Source organism: Pelobates fuscus, chromosome 7 (assembly GCF_036172605.1).
Source record: "Pelobates fuscus isolate aPelFus1 chromosome 7, aPelFus1.pri, whole genome shotgun sequence".
NCBI lineage: Eukaryota > Metazoa > Chordata > Amphibia > Anura > Pelobatidae > Pelobates > Pelobates fuscus.
The window spans coordinates 41,679,262-41,706,167 of record NC_086323.1 but is presented as its reverse complement, the minus strand read 5'-3'; the positions used below and the strand labels follow the sequence as shown (position 1 = coordinate 41,706,167).

The 26,906-nt window shown below is 37.0% G+C and overlaps 1 protein-coding gene across 17 annotated transcripts in view; it reads right to left on the bottom strand.

Moving 5' to 3' along the window:
• Nucleotides 1-26,906, bottom strand: part of ADGRL2 (adhesion G protein-coupled receptor L2) — a 154,803-nt gene that overhangs the window by 43,395 nt on the left and 84,502 nt on the right. For all 17 annotated transcript variants that reach the window (XM_063427972.1, XM_063427973.1, XM_063427980.1 and 14 more), the window contains exons 4-5: nt 18,349-18,458; nt 6,303-7,103 (exon numbers count right to left, since the gene is read on the bottom strand). In XM_063427972.1, coding sequence (XP_063284042.1) covers nt 6,303-7,103; nt 18,349-18,458 — 911 coding nt within the window. The remainder of the gene's footprint in view (nt 1-6,302; nt 7,104-18,348; nt 18,459-26,906) is intronic.

Genomic DNA, 26,906 nt, shown 5'->3' with positions numbered 1-26,906 from the left:
GCGCGCACTCAGCGCTAACATAGGAAGAGGGAAGAGAGAGAAAGATAAGAATTTAACCCTTTCCTCCCCCTTCAGCCCGGCGAGAGTGAGGGTGGGGGGGGACCTAAAGACCCTATAACGAGTTTGTTTTCATGGCACTATGGTGGTCCTTTAAGCTTTGCACTCACATCACATTGATTAGATTAACACACTGCATTTCGTACAATATAATATGATAATATCATTTGAAACATGCAGATCATGTTATTTATTAGGCCAGTGAATTTCACAAAGAAAAACAGAAAACAGGTAGCGAGGGACAGACCGAATAACTAGACCCAGCTGGGACAGTCACAGTCTGACCACGCTATCCTGTGTACCGCAAGGAGACTCCAGGGGTCTCCTGGGGCTTAACCCCTAAATAGAGTAATTGCAAAACAAAAGAAAAAAGGTACTACAGGGTCTCCAACTAAAGCAAGTATAATATTCCTAGTGTTGCTAATTTGACGGAATGCATGTCTCCAGCATACCTTTAAATAGGATTGATAAGATAAAAAAAAAAAGTTTACATAAAAACAGTCATTTCAATCTTGCAGTAAAAATAAGCTACAGCTGGTCTCAGCCAGAAATGAAATACCATGAATTAGCTTTTGGAATCCCTGGCAGGACACATTTCTACGAAACCTGCAGAAGAGAGGGTACTGATGAACAGAAAGTGGAGATGGCCTGATTGTTCTGGGCTGCTGAGCTTTAAACGCCTTCCTGTCACCATTCAGATTGAAGGAAGATGTCCACCAGTGAAATTCTTCAATGATACGGTATCAGAGAACTGATTAAAATGGGCAATTTACAGATAAAGACAGACATTTATCCCAAACTTGTGTCAGCTGCAAGGCAAGTTATTGTACTGAGATGTACAATACGTGTCACAGTTATCCCAGCCCATTGTCAGATTCTCTCAAGAACATTTATTCGCTAAAAATGCCTTTTCAGATTGTAAATTGTACATTACAGCTTGCGCACACATCTTTAAGTAACACAAACAGAATTAAAGAGTGAGGACAAAGGTGCAGAAATCTGGTAATTAATTGAAAATCCAATGTGTGGCTACACTTTGTCCACGCTTAGAGAATACAAACAGCAGAAATATACATATGATAAGCAAATATGTATATAATCAATTGCAATGCATTAAAGGAGCACTATAGTGCCAGGAAAAAATAACTAATTTTCCTGGCACTATAGGGTCATTAGGTCCCCCACACCCTCAGAGCCGAAGGGGTAAAAACCCCTACAGCCACTTACCTTTCTCCAGCGCCGGGCTCCCTCTGTGCTGTGGAACTCTCCACCCCCTGCCGATATCAAATCCGAATGCGCATGCGCCTGTCCGGACTCCACCACTGCGTCCCCGCGCATTCAAACAGCCCATATGAAAGCATTACTCAATGGACGTCCAACGTCTTCGCACTGTATCACAGTGGGAATCACGGAAGCGCCTCTAGCAGCCGTCAGTGAGACACCCACTTGAGGCTGGATTAACCCTCAGTGAAACATAGTAGCTGCAGAGTTAAAACTAGAGGGACCTGGTACCCAGACCACTTCATTGAGCTGAAGTGGTCTGGGTGCCTATGGTGGTCCTTTAAAGGGTTACCCCAATCAAAACACAATGTTTTTATAAAAAATGGTTTGGGCCTGAGTAACTGGTCTTTCCCCCCACTTCTGGTAAATAAAAAATATGTTTTTCTCCTAGCAGTCAGTCAATGCCTTGGCGTGCTGACAAGGGAGAGCAGAAAAGACCTACCGCAGGAGGTCCCTCTGCTCTCCACCCATAGCAACCACAGCGCATGCAATGTGGTTGCTATGGAAACTCCCGGCCAGCTAGGGAGTACAGGAATGGAGTGACATGACGTCCCCACATTCAGACGCCAGGACACTGGCAACGAAGCCAGCATTTAAACATCACTGATGAGATTTGCTCTGCTAGCGGAGGACAGCCAGGTGGTGGATGGTACAAGAAGAGTAGCACCCACCAAGCATTGCTGGAACTGAAGAAAAGTGAGTAACGCTTTACATATTACATTAAATACACCATGCATCGTTGTGAAATATGATGTATGCAATGTATACGGGCGCGATTTCAGGTAAGTTAATTTTATCACAACAGGTTCACATTAATTGCGAACCAGTGGGGGTAAATCACACTTTTCTATAGAAATATTTTGGATGACTAATGAAGAAGTGACACTTCCTCAATTACGATGTTCCTAGCTCAGTATGACAGTTCTGCAAGCCGAGCGTCATACACAATTTGTTAAAGTGCTAAAAAAAAAACAACTAAAAAAAAAAAAAACAACATTGGCCTCTTGCAGTATAGTCACTACAACAAGCTGCAGTGGTTATGGTGATAAGGAATCCACCGAACGACAGCATATGATCAGTGCAGTGTGTTAATGAAAACATTTTCCATTTCATGACAGAGTGCTTTTACAGAAGTATTAATTGAAAATCAGCACATTCCTTTTCTTCAGGCCACAGAACAATGCTTACTAAAATTAACACAGGTTACTTCCTGCATGGCCAAAGGTAGATGAATGATTATGGCCTTCTTTTTGCCCTGAGGATTAGCTGTTGGGAAATCCTAATGTATCATCTCTTTAATGCACAGTTTACATTTGCATTAACCAAGAAGATTAAATGTATCTCTAGTAAACTGAGACAGTCAGAGGGAGGTTTAGCAAACATCGCCAAGGTTTGAGGAGGAGACAGGCCTATGGGAATAAGATCAGGATGACGGATACATACATTATCCTCTCAAAAGGGAGCTGGGAGGATGTCACAGACCTCCAGAAATTGGTAATTATTACTTTAAATATACAGCGAATTTCAGTTACAAGTTTGACGAGGCTCCCAGATTTGTTTCCCTGATCACGAAGGAGCGAATTAAGAGCTACTATAAAATGTACTGAATTTAAGTGAATGTAAATAGAAAAAATTAAAACAGACGTTTTAAACAAATTATTTGTGGGTGAGAAGTGATTAAGGTGGAGATATAATTTTCTGGAAAGGGCACGGCTGAAAATCACCTATAGCTTGTGTCAACTTTGTTCAATTGATGATAAGTTTCCGTTTAAGCCCACACGAATGATATAGCAACTGATATCACAATCCAGTTCAGTCCTGGCACAGCCAAGGAACTCACTGCATTGGAGAATGAGTAAGAGAAACATAGTATCCCTCCTCTTTCTTTGCCGACAGGCAGATGCAAAAGGGAAATGCTCTAACAATAAATGGCAGGAAGCCACGGTGGGGTGCTCAAGTCCACGAGAGAGAAATATGAATTTATACATTTCACTTTTTAGGCCTGACAAGGGACATATAACCAGAACCTTCTAAAAAAAATTCTCTCCTTACATCCAGAATTTAACAATATATATTTTGCTTGGTGTCACATTTACTAATGTCAATTATATTGTATGTGATAAACACTTTTCCAATTTGTTCTTCAAACACATGAAGAGAGGACACGTGTATGTATTCATACAATGGGTTACATACAGAGATATTTAATGACATAAAGCGGCTTTGTCTTATTTTTTGGGGGGTTTTGGTTTTCCTTTCCATATGCCCTTATTATACTCTATCCTTTACAATTTGTTTTTATTTATATTAATTCTCTGTTCTTCTTTGTGCTTGGATCACAATATCGTGGCAAAGCCATTTTGTTCTCCGCTGACCATTTAGTCTGTGGCTTGCCTTGCTACGGGATACATTTTACTGATGGACTGTGGGTCCATTTAATTGGTAACAGATACAGAACCTTGCATGTATCCACATCCATTGCCAGATTTAGTCAACTTGACGGCCATAAATAAGGAAAAAATAAATCTTTTTTTTTTTTTTAAACAGGGAGTAATATAGAAGTGTTATAAAGTTTATTTTTTTGGCGACAGAGCTGCTTTAACAGGGCAGAAAAAAAAGTAATCAAAGAACCAGAAAATGATAAGCTTGTCGTTATATGCGGACAAAATAAATTCCAATAAAAAAAAAAAAAAAGAAAAAGAAGAGTCTGTTCGGCACCAGTAGTTTTATATATATAGGAATTCTTATCCATGGGTGTTTGCGAATCCTCCCTGAACTAGTGAAAATACCGTGGATTATAATGTCACTGAGCACAGATGATTACAACAACAATGTTTGAATGACTTTGAAAAGGACCTGGGACATAAACAGTGCCTCCCAGAATTTTAATGTAGATGCCAACATGGAACAGATCATGAATGACTCTCTTTGTCAAATAGGTAATTATTAAAGTCATGTGTCAGTGGACAGCTCACTTTCTGACGAATTCATTACTAATCACAAAGTGCAGACACTTTAATTTTTGCCTCATGTATCCTGTGCTGCATAACATAAAAACTGTTTTTATAGCTACATTAATTTCCCTTTAATTAATCAATTATCACTCCTAGAAAAATGGCTGAAACTCTCATGCACGGCTAGCTGCCTCCACCTTTACATAATGAGCAAGGTTCCGATAGATTTGACATTTTTGTCACTGACGATCACTACCAGGTAAACACAGTTAAATGCATATGACCTCTTATTTTCATAAGCTTATGAGCATTTACTACATGCTTTGAGGCAGATGCCAGATTTTACATGAGATATGAAGGAAACATCAATTTATTGGCAACAGTAAATCGATAAAACAAAACCCAGCCACTCACTAAACACAAGATAAGAATGATATAAAATGTCAACATTAAATTAAATAGAGTATTCCATTACATTACTTCCCAGTAAATCTTTGGCTGGGCCCCAAGCTATACAGATAACCTTGTACTAATAGTGCCGCACCCTAAACAGCACACTGTTCCCACTCCCAAATGTACTGTATGGCATGAAAAGGGTTTATTTAAAATGTACATTAAATGTACAGAGGGCTAATCGCTAAACTGTGGATTGTCACGAAATGACCAAGGAACCCACACATTTAGGCCAAAATGGCTTAACTAGAAACAACCTTAAATAATTTTTCTAAAGAATTCTATGGTCCTTTCTTGTCAATTCCTGTTCTGTTGAACACATCCTGCTAGAATTTAAAGGAACACTATAGGCACTCAGACCACTTCATCTCTATGAAATGATCTGGAAGCCATGTCCCTCTTGTTTTAACCCTGTAGTGTAAAACATTACTGTTGTGCATCCACTAGAGTCAAGTAAAACTTGGCTATTTCAATCAGATGGTCTCATAATTTCCCTGTTATCCTGCCTCTTGTTACTTTGGTACAGTTTTGTCTCTGATGAAGCAAAACAGAAATTATTTTTGGAATTAATGATTATTTTTTTCCCCTGAACGTTTTTCTCTATACTGTACAGAAAAATTGAAATAACGAATTAGGATTGTTAGCAAACATTGTATAATTACGAATATAGTAAAGAAAAAGCTTTATCTTTTTAAATTGAACACTTAGTTATATTTAAAGAGACACTAGAGGCACCTAGGCCACTTCGTATCTTACCTTTCAAACCCTCACAAGGGATGGGAGGGATCTAGATAGACAACAGAAAACTATACCGTTAGGAAAACACATTTATATTCCTAACACTATAGTGTTCCTTTACAAGCCAGGGGATATAAATAAGCATGAAATAATAGTTTAACCTTTTAGAAATAAGAGTACACTAACTTAAAGATTCACTAGGTGGTGAATAGTTTATATTGGTTAACGATATGCTTAAAATTCTTTCAGTTATATTTCCCCCTTATCTCAGTAATCAACAAAAAATGGCTTTCATGAAAAGCACAATGTCACAATGTGATGGCGATATTGCGTGTTTTCTAACAACGATCATATCAAATCCAATTTTCTAATTTGTCTTAGTAAAACAAAACGTGGTGTGTGTGAGTGATGCGAGCTCTGTCATCTCCAGTAGGGAATCAAAATATCCTACAAGTCTTGGTTTTCCTGAATGGTGACCACATCAGGAAAAACAAAATACATGCAGACATTTTATTTGCCAATTTAAAAGAAGAATTTATTTGTTAACTCCAAGCTCCATTCAATTTACGTTGCATATTTTTTTTTTTTTCAAAAAACGAAATTGAAACAGTAGGAATATGCAAAGAAAGATTAAATAATTGGGAAACTAAATTATGCTAACAATTAATGATTCAAAGATTGTTTAAGATATGAGGTTGCAACAGAACATTTTTGAGGGGGACATTAAATGCAAAAAGACAGGACGCACACAGAATACTACAGCTTGGCACATGGTAGAATATATCATGGAATATGGTAAGATGACAACATAGTTCTTACCTTGGGATAGGTCTTGAATAGCAAAGTCCAGTGAGTATCGCAGAATAAAGTTATTATTCCATACATACAGTTGGTTATCCCTGGGATTATAATCCACGGCTGCAATATACTGATACTGGTTAGGGAAGGGGATATCAACAGACTCTCCGCGATTCAGTTTGGTGTTGAAGATGTAGTCAATGGCATTTTTTCCAGTTTCACTTTCGTTATCTTGGTACACAGAACGGACAACATAGAGAACCCCGCAAATCATAAAAGCGTTCGATGCCGCTCGCTTATCATAGGACGTCTCCCATGTTGCCTCAAACCGAAGAGTGTATGGATTGAGTTGGCTAATCACGATCATCCCATTATTCTGTTCGGTTGCATAAATTACCCATAATCCATTTTCATCTACTGCCAAATCAATATCAGTCTTCCCTCCCCAACGATAAGGGGAAGTGTCATGGTAATTAGCATAATTAATAATTGCCTCCCCACTCTTGATTCTAGTCCTCAAGTCAAATTTTACAATATTCCTTGTTCTTTCTTTATTAAAAAATACAGCACCATCATATACTACAAATCCAGTGCCGTCCACACGATTAGGAAGTTTGTAGGTTGTTGTTTGACGACCCGATTGGAAATCTTGCAATGAAGAATATTCTATTAATGTATCCGTTCGATACGGAGTCCATGGCATGAAATAAATTTTATCTGCTGCTTGAAGGGGGTCTTTACACCAGGAACCTGCCTTCTGTTCAGCCTCAAAAATATATGGAGAGTCCACGACTCCTTTCAATGCCCCCGGGCACACAAAGACTAGATGAAAGTAGAGAGAGAATTATTTCACACAACAAATATTTTGCTTTCCTCACAATGCTGGTTTTTGTAACATCACTTTCAGAGTTTAAAGAAAAAAAAAAAGAAAAAAAACACTTTGATAGTTTCTTCTAACTACACACAGTGCACATTCCAAGAAACAAAAATGAGCTATTTTAGAAAAGTAAAAAAAAAAAATATATATATATATATAGATATATTATATTACTTGTTTAAGGATATAAGAGCTGAAATATTTTAGCCAATGAAAAACCATGGGTAACTTAAAGCTATTAAAATTTAGAGATGGTTTTCCATATTTACCAAAAAAACCTACAAATGGAGTAAAACAACTTTAAACATTTAAAAATAAGGAACACAACATTTATACGGCAACTGGGAGCTGGAAAAACAGAACACAAGAGAAGCAATGAACAAAACAAACCAGGGGAACCTGTAACGCTGGCATGCTACAGGGAGGGGGTAAGGGAGTCAGGCAAAAAGGAGAAGGGTAAGAAAAGGAAAAAAGGGGCATACAAAACTAAAAGAATGACTAAATAAATAAATAAATAAGCACTAAGGGTTGAAAGAGCATTTTCCCACACAGATTTCAGAGAATGAGTCCCACCTATGTGACATATCCAATTCTATTAGCAGTCAGCTCGTGTATGGGGTGTAAGGATAAGGTCAATTCCTGTTGGTTATCAGAATATCAGTGTTTAGGGATAATGGGGTAAAGAAGGTTAACATCCATATGGCACATAACAGGGAGCTGGGGTTTATTGGGCTGTGGAGATTATTTACCTTTTTGTTCCACTTCTATTTTAAGCATTGGAAGAGAAAGTGAAAAGGGTGCAAGGAGAAAAGAAGAGAGATTAACATGAATGGACTATTCTTCGGTAGTTAAATTAGCACAGACACTAATTGCAGGGACAGCAGAGAACTCCGCTAAACAGAAGAAACAGAAAATCCGGAACAACCTAATAAAGAAAAGATGACTCTGGAATGCAATAAAACAGATTGTTTATAGACACATTGAAGATGCTAAGACTTAGTGTTCCTTAATTGGAAACACACATGGCCTCTAATAGCCAGCGTAAAATATTGAATGAAATAATGCTGGCTGTAGAAGTAATGTGTAAGCCAAAAGGAATAGATAACCAAAAAAGAGGTTACACAAGGCTACTGTGCAGGACATCATGGAAGGAGGGCGACTGTGACAAAATGTTAGTTGCACCAAAACACATCTAATATTGCATAATATCTTGAGAGCCTGGTTAAATGCAACCGTTTGGAAACTTGATGTAGAACCTTAGTTAAATAATATCGTAGAAAATATTGCCTTCAAAACAGCATGGGTATAATAATACGTGTCATTGCAATAACCCGGAATTGATACAAACAGAAAATCATTACAACACTGTTTATAAGAGTACCATTCTTTACATACTTGCTACAGTTAGATGTATATAGAATTTGGAGGTACTTTGGAGATATTTAAGATTCCCTCCCTCCCTTACACAGTCTTCCTAAACACTTCCTGTAAAGTGAGATCTAATGTTTACACTTCCTTTAAAGCAGATCCTAATTTAAAATGTCATCTCCTGCTCTGTTAATGGCTTGCTAGATCCTACAGAAACTTCAAAGGCATCATGTATACACTAAAACTGCTTCCTTAAGCTACAGTTGTTCTGGTGCCTATAGGGTCTCTTTTAAAGATTGCACACAGCAGCATAATCACAACAGCCCGCTGTAGTTGTTATAGTACTAAGAGTGAATCGGCACCACCTCATAATAAGGAATCATAGCCTTTCAGCACAGTTTGACAACTTATCTGACCCTGCAATTGGTCTTCTCCTCCAGAAGAATCCAGTAAGCTCTACTGAGCTAAGCAGGGCAATGCAGGGCTGTGCTCATTAGCTGAGAGCACTTGCATTATCCTCTGGCTCCACCTGCAGAAGCGGGAGCTTGTTTGGACCCAGGTAAGTTGTCAAAGCGTACTAAAAAGGTGCCATTCTGAAAGGTGATGTAAAATGGTATAAAGTTGCTAGTAAGCTGCCAAAATTGTTAACTCACTGTTTTAAAGGCAACATTTTAAAATGGTTTGTACTACAAGCACTCACTAATAAAGGTTTCTTATTCGAAACTGCTATTAATAGACATATTTCAAAATAATTCACTCTTCTGTACTCTGTACTAATAACCACTAGGATTTACTCAACAAAATGTAATCTTCTATGACAATTACACAGTGGAAGCAACAGGAATGTATTCACAAAACAAAGCGTCAGTTTGAATTCAATTTCCTATTTAAAAAAAAAAAAAAAATTTAAAAAAATGTTAATCTGTTTGTGCTTTGAAATTTAAGAAAAAAAAAACAGCAAACACCTTTATTTTATTTACTTTACTGGTTAGAATTAAACTACACCTTTAATTGGTTTATCATAATTCCAGCCGGTAAAGCAAACACTCTTTTTGCATGTCATGACTACCGTATTTAAGTTTACTAATGTATGCTACAGGCAGCCAAAAGAACACAAGTATGATACGTATGTCAGTGTGGTGCCACAGTATGTAAAATCTTGAGCCATTTTATTTTCTTTTAAACGATTATGGAATTACACATCACTCTGCATCTTTTTGCAGTCAGCGGGTTATTTTATTAGACTGCAAATGCATAAAATGGGGTCTTAAATTCCTTTTTTTCATGGGGTCACTGTAGTTTTGGACACATGGCCGGCTGATATTTTTGCCCAGGATCAGTATTTTTTGTTTATAGAAGTGGACTTGTCTGTAAAGTCCCAGAAAAAAAAATTAAAAAAAATAATGCATTGAACCAAAATTAGCAAACGAAGGCTTTGGTTCAAGATTTAAAGAAGTATACCCAGAAATTTTTTTTAAAAAAAATGTCAAATTCATTTTTCTGGGGCTGTAAATAAATGATCTGTGTGTATTTTTTTGTTTTGTTTTGTTACATTGGCCATGCAGGACTGTTTGCTTTCTTTAGGACTCAACTTAAAACAAAACTAAGTGAAATCACAGAACTTTCTTTCAGCATCATTACACATCATCAAATTAACTAGGAGTTAGCAGACGAGGTAAATATCAGTATTTTTGTGTAATAGGAAGTCGCATCATTTAGCATTCAATCTAAGGATGGCTATGTTTCAAAGGGCCATTGATTCACACCCCAGCCCTCAAAGTACATAGACAGTTCAGGATCTAGGCATTCTCCAGTTCTGTTCCATTTGGGATCGAGACAAAACCTGGAATGTCAGTTTGCCTTGAGGGAGCCACTGCTCCAGACAATGGTCTGCATTTTCATTATCTGAATGAATGCAGGTCAGCTACATTTGTTATCAATTTAATTTAGCATTATACATTGTATCCTAATTCTGTCTATGTTGCGTGCTTTTCTCTTTCTAAACATGCCATGTTTTGATGGCTGAGAGTATGTTGGAATTACATTGTTATCAGGAAGAAAAGTATGTGAATTATAGGGGTCAATAGAAATCAAGAGATGCCAACATGCTTTGTTCTAAAATTCTGATACCGCAACCAGGAAAAGAAATTCCTGTGGTAAAAATTACTCCTAAATTGGCAAAACAACAACTTAAAAAGAAGATAGCTGAAAAATACACATCGTTTTCACAAAACATCATTAAAAGATTTAGAAAATGCAAACATGTCTCAAAGAGTTACTTTGAAATAGAAAGAAATGGAGACTTGGGTTGAAACTCTTTTATGGCTTCTACGTTTGACCAACAGATTTCACTTGACCATAACTACTGAGCCTTTGTTACCATATATATTTCACCATTTCAACTAGGAGGGCCTACCAAATCGAGCTACGCATTGGTGCAACTCAGACAGAAAACATTTCCTGTCTCCTCCTACCCTGGTACACAGCGGCTCGTCGTACACTCCAACTCAACACCAGGAACTGCACCAGTGATTAACATTACATTTTCAAACAACAAAAAAGTAAAAATCCTCTGGGATTTCCACTTGGAGGTCGCACCAGCTATGCAATAAATCTTACATTCTCTATATCTGCTGCCTTTCCCCAAGCAGAGAGCATACCATCTTTTGTACAAAAGCCAGCACACATGACCCCTTACTTTACAAATGGATCACACAATACAAGGTCTTAAAACAGAAACAAACATCTCACACAAAAGCAATTTACCCGTAGTAAAATCCATCCAAAGGCTGACCTTCTCCTTGCCTTTGAGACTGTGGCCTGACTCATATGTTTCGGATACAGAATTAGAAATTTGCTTTAATCATAATGTTCTTTAGCCACACTCTCCTGAATTTGCCTGACCTTGTATGCCAAGTAAATCTCCCAGCTTTGTAACTGTGGATAAAAAAAAAAATCCACACACCCCCATACTGACAATATTCAAATAAACAAGTATGTTTAGACTGGAATATAACTTTCTGTAAGAGTCCCAAACAAACACGCACGGAGGTTTTCCCACACAGGGTATATACATTGACTCACTGCCATAAAAAAATAAAAATAAAAACCCTGGCTATATAAATAAAAATAAAAAAAATAAGATTGTTGCTGGCTGCTTCTTGGTACGGGATCCAGATTTTACACACAAGAGCCAATTTCAATAGCAGGTCCACCTGCCCAGACAAAAATAACTTTTTTTTAAAAAGATGTTTCACCCGCTGCATCATATCCCTGCCAGTCTCTGCTCCCCTCGATAAAGAGACGTAACACTAAGCAGACTGTTTGCTTGGGGTGACAATTTATGTTTCCTTCTATTGTAAGCCGCGGCTATTTCTATTCCTTTGTTCTGATGAATCATGTTGTTATCTCTACAAAAATGTTTGTAAAGCTAAAAATAATAAATAAAATGTTCAAAGAGAAATATTGACGCAGACTTGTATAAAAATAAAAGTGCCAATATGTTAACATTTTTAAAGTATTTAACAGATTTGAGGATAGAGCCATGAAATGCTTTTATTTGGGACTTTGAGAGTCCATACGCTTTGCTCTCAGTCCACTGGGACTTGCTCTAGCTGACAATAACATTTTTTATAAAAACATATAAAATATGTTCTTAGGGGGAGAAAAAAATATATCATATTTATTAAAAAAGATATATAAAAAAACTTAACTATACAAGATACACAAACAATCGGGAAGAGACTGCTGCATTCTGAGAAGTAAGTCGTAGGCACAAAATAAAAAATATAAAATATGTTATTAGAACTCTTTTGGCATACTGGTAAAACAACATACATATAGGTTATATTAGCACGTTTTTTTCCCCAGGTGGATAAAAGTCTAGGGCTGAGCAGATGGCTACCACCCAGAACATCACACATATTGCAGTGGAACCTAAACAGAATGTTATATACACTCACATTTATTGAAAGACCATTTCTGTTAAACAAAGCAGGCAGGTTAACGTAGAATGTTATCATGCAACAACAATCTTTAGATTCAAAAATTGGCGGATAACACTGAAGAACAGCAGAAAGGGTAAGGAAAAGAGGATTGAGAGTGGGGTGAGCGAGAGAAAGAAAGAGCGAGAAAGAAAGAGAAAGATAGAGAATAAAGTGGGAGGGTTATGGATTAAAGAGAAATGTGTGAGGTAGAGATAGAACACAGACAAAGGCTGTGAGGATGAATAGTAGATGAGAGATCAATAGTAAAGTGGGAAGGAAAAAAAGAAAAAATAGAAATAAAGGTTGAGTAAGAACAAAGGATAGTGATATGAGTAAAGTAAGAAACAATTACAAAAAAGGATAAAAAAAAAGAAAAGAAAGGTAGAATAAAAAAGCATGAGAGAGAGAGAGAGAGAGAGAGAGAGAGAGAGAGAGAGAGAGAGAGAGAGAGAGAGAGAGAGAGAGAGAGAGAGAGAGAGAGAGAGAGAGAGAGAGAGAGAGAGAGAGAGAGAGAGAGAGAGAGAGAAGTGCAGGGCTTCTCAGTAGCTGAGAATAGAAATGGTGAGGATTAACAGAGAAAGGTGTGGTGAGAATTACAAATCAAGAGCAGAACAGAGATAATTTGAAAAATAGTTTAGAAAAAAATATTAACATTAGAGGTGTAGAAGAAATATTTTTCCCCAAAGCTCTGAACTAAGAATTTGGTAAACGTGAAAAGGATAAGAAGGATAACATTCACAACACACCCTATGTAATATGATTACCCTTACGGAACCACAAGATTCATAGTCATTATCAGAAAGTTGCAGCACCGCTGGATACACTACAATATCCAGGTTGCTGGTTCTACTATGTATTTTAAGATTAATTTTATCATGTGGGTATTTAGGAAATACGAATATAAAAAAAACATTGACAACAATAGATCTAACACAACTTTCAAGTGGCGGCTACTGCAAAAGGATGTGAAAGATGGAAGAATAAACATTCATTAAATACTACAATATGTCAGGGGGGGAAAAGGTCACATGTACAAACGAGACATTTTAAGAATAAAAGGTTGTTTCATCTTCCTCTACGTAAAGACCAGCTCAGTAGAAATAAAACAGATTCCAAACGTCAAAATGGTTATTACGGTGATCTCTTCTAGGAATGATCAGGCTTATGGCGCATGGTAACTACAAACAGTTGGACTAATAATTATTATTTTATGCTTAATGTGCACAAACTCAACATGAAGGTAATCTAAATAATAGCATTTGGTTATTGTTACCAGAACTAGATTGTTAAAACACTGGATAGAATACAAAATAGTGCCTAACCTACCAAATAATGCTCTCTGTTGTGTAGATGTATAAATGATTAATCTGATGGTGTTGGTGAAGAGCATTTGGATGGATATCAGTTACTAATATTCCATGCCCAAATTATCTCCCCTAAGCTTGAGGAAAAATCTGCACTGTTGACAAGCCAAACGCAACCTACTTATCCTATGATAACATACCCTATTACCAGAACGCCATAATGTGTTATGGCAATAAGGCATGTTCGGTGAGCATGAAACAACTAAATTATATTGGGAGTCCTTGAGGAATATGATTGAGTAAGATACCATGTCTGCTGGAAATTACCCCAGATACCAGTTACCCTTATTCTACATGATTAACAAAAGTGTCCTGCACACGATACAATCAAGTCCTCATTCTTGAAATTATGATTTCAATCATCTAACCAACTGACCTATCCTCATAACACCCTGCAAGCTGATGGTACGTGGTGGGTCAAGACAGCCAGAGCATATCGGTACTGACTAGTGCTGTAGACGAACTGCAGATAATTACACCATTAGTTAAGGTGATTTGGTAAGATATGGACTTCAGTGTAACACAAACCTTACAGCCTTATCAGTTTACTCTATAAAAAATGGGCAAGGACTGTAAAGTTTAAACAACAAAAGGGATATTACTTAAAATGCAAGTTGTAGTCTATGTTTGTAGATTCCACACTTAGATCTTTTAAAGTGCCATTACCTGAACACAATTTAAGATATTTGAAATTATACAGTTCCTTTTCAGCAGCTGAAATTCCTTTGTACTTGCTCTGCTGAGCACTTCCTGGGCATGGGGGGTCTGCTGTAAGACACAACAGAAAATGTAGAGCAAAGCCCACTAAATATTAATCATCTTCTTCTATAGAAAATGTAAGATGCTAAGGTTAATATCTGCTTTTACCACTAGAGAAACTTTAAAGGGATACTATAGGCATCAAAACAACTTTAGCTTAATGAAGTAGTTTGGGTGTTCTATATCATGCCCCTGCAGTGTCACTGCTCAATTCTCTGTAATTTAATGACAATACAGACTTTTGTTTTAGGTTTATGTAGCACACCTCCCCGGCTATGACTCACACAGCCTACGTGGAAAAAAAAAAAAAAGTTTAATTTTCAATCAAATGTTAACTTGCTTTAGAAGTTTTTATCCCCTGCTCTGTGAATGCAACTTTAATCACATGCATAAGGCTCCTGCAGGCTCTAGAATGTTAACAACAGAGCAGGAGATAAGGCATTCTAATGTAATAGAATGTGCAATAAAGAAAGTTGAAACATTAGATATCTCTTTACAGGAAGTGTTTTGAAAGGCTGTGTAAGTCACATGCAGGGAGGGGTGGGTATGGCTGTGTAAACAAAGTGATAAACACTTAAATGACAGAGAATTGAGCAGTTAGATTACAAGCTATTTTGGTGTCTATAATGTGCCTATTTGTTCAATTACCAGCAGAGTTTACAAGCTTATATTCAATTTAACGCATATTTCATATGTGAAAAGAAAAAAATAGAAATCATACAGAACAGCATTTTTATGAAACCTTAATCGAGGTATAAACGTGTTTTCTCTCACTTTAATTTCCTATAGAGCAAGGGTCCATGGTCTATTAATATTACGGAAAAGGACTTCTTCAATAATGTGGGATTCTGACTTGTGTACTTAGATTTAAAGGGGCACTGAGGTCACCCACATCATGTCATCTCAATGAAGTGGTCGTGGTGCAGTGATCCTGTCATTTTAACTATGCAATATTTACTTTGCAGGGATAAACTCACCTAGACAGCCACTAGACGCGCTCCTGTGCAAAATTCAGTCACGTGATGCAATAGATTACAGAAAAGCACTCAATGCTTCCATATAGGTAAGCTTGAATGAATGTGTTTTGTGCATCAGTTCAATAAAGCTCCTCTATGAGAAGCATGGGATTGGACCATCTTGGAGGGGGGCCATGCTTGCTAAATGATGCCATGGGAGGCAGAGAGATAAGCAGTGCCCAGGGAGTTTCAGCCTTGGAAAAGGGTGAGTAAAAACCTTTATTTATTCTATGGCAAGAAGTGGTGGTGGGGACACCTGTATTTAACCAGGGACAGGGGTACTATATTGTTGGGAATACAGGCTCCCATTCCTAATTCTATAGTGATTCTTTAAGAATAGAATTTGGTTGGTTTTTTTTTCTAGCCCCCAGCCTATTGGAAATAGTTCTATAGTAGTAAATTTTTCTAGAAACCTTCATGACCATTTTCAAAAAGATATGATGGGGTTGTAAATTTGAAGTTTTTAAATTGTCTATGTTCCTATTCATTTTCTGTCAGCATTTGCGATCCCTAATTCTTGCAATTAATCTTGGATGGTCAATATTCCATGGTACGAATAAAGGAGTCAACTCCTGAAAGCTCATCCATCAAACTTACTGAGTTAGTAACTAAGATTTAGTTAGGGCACATTGTTCTTTACAACGTTGCTTTAATTCATTGAGGTTTGCTGGCATTTGTTTATGCACAGCTCCCTTATGGTCCCGCCACAGCATTTCAATGATGTTGAGGTCAGGACTCTGACTGGGTCATTACAACACCTTGGTTCTTTTTTTCCAGCCATTTTGTTGTAGATTTGCTGGTGTGCTTGGGATCAGTCATATTGAATGACCTAGTTTAGGCCAAGCTTTAGCTGTCTGACAGATGGCCTCACATTTGACTCTAGCATATTTTGGTATACAGGGGAGTTCATGTCAACTCAATGGAGGCAAGGTTCTCAGGTCCTGTGAATGCAAAACAATTCCAATTGATCACCCCTCCACCACTGTGCTTGACAGTTGCATGAGGTGTATGTGCTCATATGCGGTGTTTGGTTTTCGCCAAACTTAGAGCTGTGCATTATGCCCAAACATCTCCATTTTGGTCTTGTCTGTCTAAAGGACATTGGCCCAGTAGTCTTGTGGTTTGTCCAGATGCAACTTTGCAAACCTAAACCATGCTCTTTTTAGAGAAAATATGCGTTCTCCTGGCAACCCTTCCAAACAAACCATTCTTGCCTTGTTCCAATTGTATTATTATGAACATTTATCATGCTAACTGAGGGGCCTGTAAAGTCTGAGATGGAACTCTTGGGGTTTTTCAATTTCTCTGGACATTGCAAGGTCTCTCCTAGTGGTGAATTTGTTGGGACTTCCCACTCCTAGGAAGAAGTGACGTTTTTTCGCACTTTTTAATAATCTCTCTCACTGTAGAATGATGGACTATAAATTGCTTGGAAATGGCCCTTCCAGTTTAAAAAGCAGCAACAATTGCTTCTCTAAGATCAGTGCTAAGATCATTTTCTCCTTGGCTTCGTGTTAACACATGTCTGAATACTCCAGACCTGCAAACTGCTAAAACGTTGGCTTTTATAGAGGTGCTGAAGATCAATTAATCAATGGCTTCACCATTTTGGCTTTTGTTTTTGTTAAATGAATCATGACATGGTGTAATATGTCATGTGTACTTGTTCATATTAGGTTGTGTTCACCTAATTTTAAGACAGCTAAGGAACAGATGATTATGATGTCCTGATATGTAAAGGCACATAATTCAAACTTGGTGTACTTTCTTATTCCCAAGACATTTAATACACACACACGCACACTTCGTTGTAACCTCCTTTAAATAAACACTTGCTAAGTTTTTGTTTGGAATTACAATATTTTGCAATTATAAGCTTTCAAGGTTAATTCTCTTTATCAAATTAAAATGTGTAACCATCCCCTGTGGGAAAGAGGAAGCATGTGTGTATGTGTCCATTTGCTTGGGTACCAATCTGCTTAACCTCAAATTGGACTTACTGGCCTTGACGAAACATGCATAAAATATAACCCAGCGATTACAAATGACTTATATCATGAGGAGGGTTTTTGGCAGGCCTTTCTGTCGATCAGTGCGTTCCCAGTATAGCATCTGCAGGACTTCTCAATATAGTAACACACTGTGATTATGGAATATGAGATAGCTCTATATTCCTTTAGAGCTTACCGATATTATTACAGGAGTATAGAACACAGCTTATTCTGTTATGCAATCACGTACACCATTTTTATTTATACGTTTCTGATAGTGATTTTGCTGAGAAAACAAAACAATAATGGAGAGACTTGTCTCGGCGGCGGCAGCAGCACGCTAATAAAATGCACCAAATGGAAGTACAGCAGCAGGTAGCTGTTGAAGCAAGTCATGATTAAAATCAAAGTCAATAGTTTCTTTAGGAAAGTGTGGGCCAAATCAATTTGTCAGGCCCAGTATTGGGCAGATGCACACATTTCTGTCTGGCATCCTGAACCGCTAAATCTGGTTTGTTTTCTAGAAAAACACTAGCCCTGAAAGCAAACACTTAAGAATGCAGAAGTACTCTTGGCCGGCATAGCAATGTGGCTCCCTTCCACGCTTTAGTGAGTATGACAGGAGGAGCTGCTCTGTCCTGAATGTATAATGCTGGACAACATGACACTGGTTCTGTTTATACAGACAGACAGGCCGTTTACTTACTGAATGGAACACATTCATATTGAACCTCCAGGTACTTGTAGGTTCCCGGACAAGGGTCAGGAAAAACCTCGGACCCTGTGACCACGGTACACAGCGTCCGATTATTGCATCTGCAAACAGAAAGAAAGGAAGAGGTTAAATGGGATTCTTCATTTCATGTAACTGCATGCAAAAAAAATAAATAGATAGATAGATAGGTATATAGATAAAGGGAGAGTGTTTGCCACTAAATTGTGATTATTTTTAAGATTTCAAAAATAAATATATAAACAAATACAAAACTTAGCGCTCATTCAGCTAAATTAAGAGAGATCTTAAATTTCAGATATGCGAGCCTTGCATCTGATTAGTACAAACTCATTGTTCAGTAAAAAAAAAAAAAAAAGTACAAAATAAACGGAATACAAAACAAAAGGGGGGGGGGGTGTGAAAAGTTTATCATTTTACAAAGAAGACAAAAAAATAAATAAAAATTGAGAACGGTTATAAACTGAATGTATAAATTCTTGTTTTGATCAATATTCTCATCAAATAGATTTTTCAGAAATAATCAGTGAAACGTGGCTGGAATAACAACACTACCCCTTTCCCACGGCCTCTGGAATATCTGCTTTGTGAAGAAGAACTTGTAGTGCAAGACGGGTGCACGCAGTGTGGGGAGCAAGACACATTGCACGTAATACCCAATTAACAATCCCTTTAAAATGAGGAGAGGATTGGATTAGCTGCAACAAACTGACAAATAAAATGGAACTTCAATAAGTCACCAGCATTCACATGATGAGTAAATTGACAGGTTGGGTGAGATTATCTAACAAGCAGTAAAAAACACGTTTTCAAGCTGCGTACTATCCTTGAAAACAAATCTATATGTAAAATATTAATAGAGGCGTAAACCTGCCGTGACTGCTGCTCACAATCATCCGGGGTGCTTGACGTATTCGCAAAGACTTGGGATAGAATTAATTTGCCACTGGCAGGAGTTAAAAAAATATAAAACACATTCATTAATGATTTAAAATGGTTTACAGGAAATACTTTACAGTAATTGGAATCCCTATTTGTTCTGCAATAAGAGATTCAGAATGGTACCTAAAAGGCATTTCTTGATGATTAATGTTCTCAAAAACAGCATTAACCTTATAAATTCCATAATGAAACTATGCATGTCGCTTTGCCCTGACGTGTTAACCCCTTGTAGTCCATGTGCCCATTACATTAATTGGGATACTATAGTGTAGGATTCTCCTACAAATGTTTCAAAGAGTACTAGTCAGCACATTCAACTTCGCAAATGTAGTTCTCTAAATGTCATGCTCTTTTTTTAATGGTATAGGCAAATTCCAAAAATGTGTGTGCGTATGGGGAGGGGGAAGACGACACTTTCCATTCAAACTTTCCATGTCTTTCTTGTTAATACAGTTTGCATATTTGTGCTAAAATAAAATGCAAGGCTCTTTTTTACTTAATTTTTTTTTTTTTTTATCATAATTGCCTCCTCATTTGCAAATTGCCAAAAATGAGCTTATTCAGAAAAATATTTAGCAGAGTTACAATCCATCCCTTAATAGTGGTAGCTGCTTGAATTTGTTTTCCCAACACATTGGGCCTCAGATCAATCCTTTCTCTTTTAAGGAAAGAATGCTGGTATAGTTATATAATGGGATCGCACACAAATAAAAACACACCTTCGTGTGCAAAGAGTACAATATCTCTAAAGTGCATAATAAGGTGCTAAATGTACAACACAATAAGTAGTGTCTATGAGTGTCCCCAAACAAAACAGGGTGTGTGTTGGGAAGTCACCCAAACATACGAAATCTGCAAGGAATACAAAACAAGACTTAAAAAAAAACCATTAAAAAAAAAAAAAAACAGGTTCAAGGCACTAGCTCCGGACACCCTCAAAACAGTGGAGGACATAACAGAACTACAGCAAACAAGACAATATTAATTCTGAGATCAAAAACAACTCTTCAAACAAAGTCAACATTGCTCATATGTTTATTTATTTTTTTTGTCGTATCTGTACTTATGTGTTTTTGTCTTTGTTCTCTCTATTGTACAACACAGCAAAATATATTGATGCTCTAAAACTACAAAACAAGAATAATATAGGCATCGATTTAATATTTTTGGATAAGCTATTCAAATTATCACAATCTGTTAGAAAAACGTTTCTAATTATTGACCTACAATACGTCCCATAGACTTTAATGGAGACTTCTGTAGATAAAACCTTTGAAATGTTGCTCTACAGACTGCAATCATTTGAAAGGTTTTTCCAAAAGAATTAAATTGAGGTCATAGTTATTTATTAAGAGCAAATCTGGGATGAAGTAGTAAAATTAAGGCAATCAACTGGAAACTCCCTTCGGTTTCCATGGTGACCACTCCGCAATTAGAACTTTGCCCCAGAATGACTCTGTTTCCTCACATTGACATTCAAATATGTTTCTTGTATTTTGTTGTTGTTAAATGTTAATTTTAATTGTTAAGAGATTTGAGGCAGCAAAGAGCCCTCTTATGTTGTGTAATTAAAGTTTTAGGGTTTTCTTTTTGTAAAAGAGCTTATTTTGACCACAACGTAAAGTAGCACAATGCAAAACAAATTGCGTTTATTGTTGATTATATATTTAGTTATTACACGTTACTGAGCGTGGAATGATGGAGAGAAGATTCTATTCTCAATCTATTGTGCAAAGTGTTTTAATCAATATTCTTGTTCTACTGATTAAGCTGGAGCTTCTGTTTTGGCTAGATAACATTACTTTGCCTTGTCATGCTCCAAAAACTATTGGGAATCTTCATCAGATCATTAGATATGCTACAATAAAGAGATGGTGTACTCGCTTTCTTCCTTAAATTACTTCTTCACTGTGCTATCGCTACCCATCTCCACTAGAAATTATTATTAGTGCTCCCCCGAAAGTGCCTCTGCAGCTATGTCTCTGGGCCATTGGATGCCATTCTCAACTGAGGGTTTCAGTTAGAAAATATAAATTAAGAAAATGTCATTATCTCCTGCCAGGGGCCATTATTCAGCAATATTCGAAGAAAGATTAAAAATGCAGCAGGAAAATGAAAAGACTTCGTATATGATGACACCAACATAAAACAGACAAAAGGCTCCCGTTCTGGGTAAAAGACCCATCATATAGAACACCAATTATATCAAAACCAATCATATAGAACACTTGTCATGTGAGAATAATTTACAGTTGTACATGCCACCTGTGCCTTTATAATTGCATTGTCTTTGTAGTTATGATTATCTGTGTCTGAAGCCAAGACCCTTTAAATAATCTCCATTTCTAAAAGAAGAAGTAGGAAAGTTCAAAAAAATAAATTTCTCTTTTCTTTTTTTATATCAAACATGAAAACAAAGTGCATTCGCTGGTCTTTCTTCAGTGTTCCACCAACATTTTTTTTTGTCCAGCAGAGGCTAACAAGATCCTAAAAATGTAGGTTGCTCAATATATTATGTATGGTGAAACGGAGAAAATAACATTAAAAAAATAAAAATAAAAAAAAAGGCAAATTAAAGTGAATAAACAACAATAAACAATCAACAAAAACACCTTAAATGTAAAGTAACCATGAAATTGGAAAACTAAATGTAGTGTAATTAACAGGATTACCTTGAGATACATGTATTTTGATTTGTTATTGCCCATTAAGTGTTATTATTACACATTATTACACATTGGCCACTCATTATTTTTACTCAAGGAGGGAGTTATAAATGCTGCTGGTTGTATCCAGAGTCACTTACCGTAAGTTTCACGTCTCCAGAAGAGAAGGTGACTCTAGGTAAGTTTTTATTAACTTGCTCCCCCATATTAGGTTATTGACAGCTGTACAACTCGCAGAGTGTGACAACCCAGTGTTCGGCTCTCCAACACTAGAGAGGTTAATCGCCAGCCATAAACACTGCGCCGTTCTCTGACCATTTGCGCATTTGAGTATTTGTGTGCTCTATCAAATTGGGGAATTACTTACAGAAATGTTCACCTATTGCAGCCTGTATTTGCAAATACATTCATATTTAGAAGCCAGAAAATTGGACCTCACAATAGGATGCCGTATTTAGTTCAAATTAGCAAGAATATAGATTCTGCACCGTACAAAAGATGCAATATAATAAGCGATGACCTTGGATGCAATCTCTGACTTTTTCTCAATAACCCTCGCTAATTATCTGCAAAGTTAGAGGCCTTTTGTGGCAGGTAATTTTTCTTGCAATGGGAGATTTTTGGCTTTTCAATATTTAATTAGACTTGTTATGATATAAAATTCTTACACACATACGTGCTCTTCAATTTTCAGACTGTTCTTCCTAATTATGTTCAGATTTAGATTGGTCATCTTAAAACCACCTCTCTCTTATAATTATTTACTCCTTAAAGATCACTCAAAGGAGAAAATATTTTTTACCTTTATGGCTCTTGCGTTCCACAAATTGCTTTTCTGGTCCGTTAATTACGCACTTAGAGGATTAGAGCGCACCATAATGCAAAGGAACCTGCATTCAGGACACATTTTACAGGATGGAAAAAAAATATATAAAATCGTTTTATGTAAAGTTGCCCAGGAGAACAAGCTTTTTTGGTTACCTTTTTTTAATCAACAGAAAACTATACAGCAAGATCTGTGTTGATTCCAGAGGGTAATAGTGGTGATTCATTTGTGTAACTCAACAAACCACAAGAGATAAGAACAGCCAGCGCTGAATTAATTATAATGTCTACAACTAACTAGCATCAAATTCTTCCAACACATAAAAAAAAAGTATTTCTGACTTCTAAACCTTTTACAAGTCACTCTAACCCACACACAGCTATGTCAAATGTGTACTCCTTAGAAATAGTACAGATTAATTTAAACACACAGGCACAGAGGTTACAGATGGAATCAGAAAAGTTGCAATTAGATGGCATTAAAGAGACACTATAGTCACCAAAACAACTTTAGCTTAATGAAGCAGTTTTTGTGTATAGCTCATGCCTCTGAAGTCACATTGCTCAATTATCTGCCATTAAGGACTTAAATTGCGCTGGTCTAGGTTTATGCCGCTCTAACACCACCTACCCTGGCTGTGACAGACAGCCTGCATTAAAACAAAATGGTCTCATTTTCAATCAGATGTTAAGTTACTTTAAAAGTTTGTATCTCCTACTCTTTAAATTTAACTTTAATTGCATACAGGAGGCTCCTGCACTTTCCAATAAAGGAAATGTAAACATTAGATCTTCCTTTACAGGAAGTGTTTAGGTAGGGCTTTGCATTTTACTTGCAGGGAGGTGTGGTTAGGGCTGGATAGGGCTTGGTAATTTAACTCCTAAATGGCAGAGAATTGAGCGGTATAATCTATACAGAAAAACACTTCTCCATTAAGTTAAAGTTGTTTTGGTGGCTGTAGTGTTCATTTAAGGGCAATTTCAAGTCCACAAGTAGTTTTGGTTTAAGGAAACAATGTGTTTTTTTTTTTGCTGTTTGTTTTTTAATAAGAAATGTCACACTGACAAGGTGCAAAGTGAATTCAAAGTGAATTTCAAATTTAAGATCATAAGACCAGACTTTGAAAAATCCTCTAATTCTCTAAATCTATGCTTTAAGTTCAACTACTTTAGCCTGTTATTGAGACCATTTGTGACTATGCTGAATGCAAACACTGCACCCCTGGGGTTCAGTGCATACACAAGCTGCAAACCCACATCACAGCTTGGAGATCCAATAATATTGCAGGCTGGCCCAGTCGACAATGGCTGTCCAGGTGCAGAGTGTTGTTGAGGTGAGCACGATTGTATGTGCAGAAACTAGCTCCTCTATGAGTATTATTTAGGGACTTTTTATTTATAGTGCCCCTAGAAGCAGGCGGAGGGGAAAAAAAAAATCAACAGCAGTACAAGAGTCCCATAATAAGGAATGTACCACCAGATCTGCTACTACTGGGAAATATTCTGGCATTTTGAACTTTCCTTAGGAATCTGAAAAGTCACAATGCATCAACATTCTTCATGGTAGGGTACCTTGCCAAAATATGTTTTGCCTTCGTTTCTGTTGCTAAAGTCTACCTATCACAAAAATGTATTGGACAAGGTCACATTCATGTAGATATACCAATTCAATGTTCAATTGAAATGTTGTGCTTCTGAAATTGCAAGATATCACAATTCAGTTGTAAATGTGCTAAATAATTAACTATAGACTGCTAAAAATCAGAACTAGCGTATGCAAACTAAAAAAAATAAAAAAATCACAAGTAATTTTGGGGGGAGAATTGGTAAAATCAAGTCACAACTCCTCAAACATTAACTAGATATTGTTTCTCTTTGTAATTCCCAAATCCTACACATTTAAATACACTGTAGAAATTTCCCCCCAGAAAGTCAACAGGGCCAAAAGAAGGCCCCTGGTTAGGAATTTTAGTATTAAGTTGTAATTAACAAGTCCGATTTAGTTACAGAACTGCTTCTTGACTTCTGGCAAAGAATGTCTTGTCAAGGGGTAAAAATCCCGTCAGAAAGGGTTATATTTTAGTCATTTTATTGGACTGCTTGCCCCCACAGGAATCTTAGGGGTTTATACAATTAGTGTCCCATCTCAGCGATTCTCGATATGCAATGGCGAGGGAAGTAAATAAGATTCCTTTCAGGCGAGCTGTGTGCGGCCAGCATGAAACAGCTGATAAGAAAAAGCCGCATCAGGTTCCTTAAGGTGTCTGTGGAATGTGAACAGAAAGCCTCAAGCAGCCAAACAGCCAAAAATGTCATTACCCCAAACGCTACCTGATAATTCTTACTCCAGGAGGGACCCTCTGTGTTCACCTCAGTCACTTACATTTTGCAGGAACGATAAGGACAAAGAGAAAATGATGGCTTTCTTATCGGAGAATTTAGCATGAGAATATGCACAGAACACATTTTTGCAAACATAAAGGCTCGGTCAAATTTAGCTGAAGTTAAATGTTACCATCTAAAAAGAAGACTATTTAAAGCTGAGCTCAGAAAACAGACATAACAAATCCCCCTCTGGTATTAACCAAAGATACAATCTCTGACATAGCTTATGAAAAGATTACTTTTTTTTTTTTCTGATATGCAAATCCATACAAAAAGAGAGAAAAACCCGATAAAGCTTATGCTGTTTGAAGCCTAAACACATTGTCACACGCTCCTATAAATGGCTCCTGTTATGCAGAGCAGAAAGCGCGTTTCTCTGGGTAAGAATGAAAGATTCCGTTCTCCACCAAAATTAAAATAGCAACATAGAAAAGCAGTCAATACAGTAATGTGCACTTCGTCGGAGGACACAAAGTTGTAATGTCATTATTTAGCAGTTTCTTGACCATCACTAATGTAATTGTAGAACAGCCACTTGGATATGCGTTTTCACGTTTGGCCTTGGAGCACAGATGCATCTTTTTACTGTAATTTAAGGAAAACATAAAAAAAATGCGATGTAATGGTGTTATCTCTGGGACATATGTGTTACGATTGGCTGATGCACACCGGAGGAGCATTATCAGAGTTCACTTTCAAGTGTTTCTTTAAAGTTGCCTTATTTACTTTATGTTAAAATTCTAACATAATGCTCTATCTATATGTATCAAAATTATTATACACAGACTCAAAGAAAATAACCATTGTGCATTATAATTCGGCAGAATCAGTCGAGTCTCGAGATATGGCAGTTGGTGCATACTATTCTTTGCAACCTTTGTCACATGTTTCTAAAGTCAGGAAAGAATTGTACTTCTATGCTTCTATGAAGAGGGCATGGGAATATCAGAAGAGGAGGGAGGTTTGGGAGAGGTTAGTGCTTCACTGAGATTGAAGGGAGAAAGAGAGGGCAGGAGATACAAGATTTTTTTTCTATATACTTCTATTTTAAACATACAGTACATGCACATTTATAAATATGAAAGTAATTTTAGTTCATATAATATATTGCCTGAAAGTGTCGTTGGAATGCATGTGTTTGATGTCGTCTTCACCCACCGTACATGTTTCCGTATTAACCGCAATGTATTGAATGTTTTGGCATACAGTTTTGAGATCACAGAAAGATTGTTTATGAAGAATAATTGTTGCTTCCAATCATCGTATGTCACCAACAATGCATCAGGGCCATAGGTAGTAACTGAAAAACCGGAATGTGGATAAATGTTGACACTGAACATATCTAGTCAATGGGCGTTTTTTAAAGGGGAAAAACAAAAATGTTTTGTAGATGAATTCCCTACAAGCCTCTCTGCTTTCACATGATCAGGTGCAGCACAGGCAATGAAAAGGTTAAACGAGAGTGAGCAGCAATTGGCCGTTACTCAATAGACTGCATTAGATCGTAGCAGCAGATTGTGTTCTGGGCTTATTTCATAGTGACCTATAAAATGTTAGAATGCACTGCATTAAATGTCTGCTAACACTGTGTCTGGGAGTACAAGGCATTGTGCTGTGAAGCGGCAAACACAGTACTCATTGGAGAAACTAGCACGCACACGCATGTCAGTGATATAAACAGGGTGAGGACACTAAATAATGGATAAGCAGATG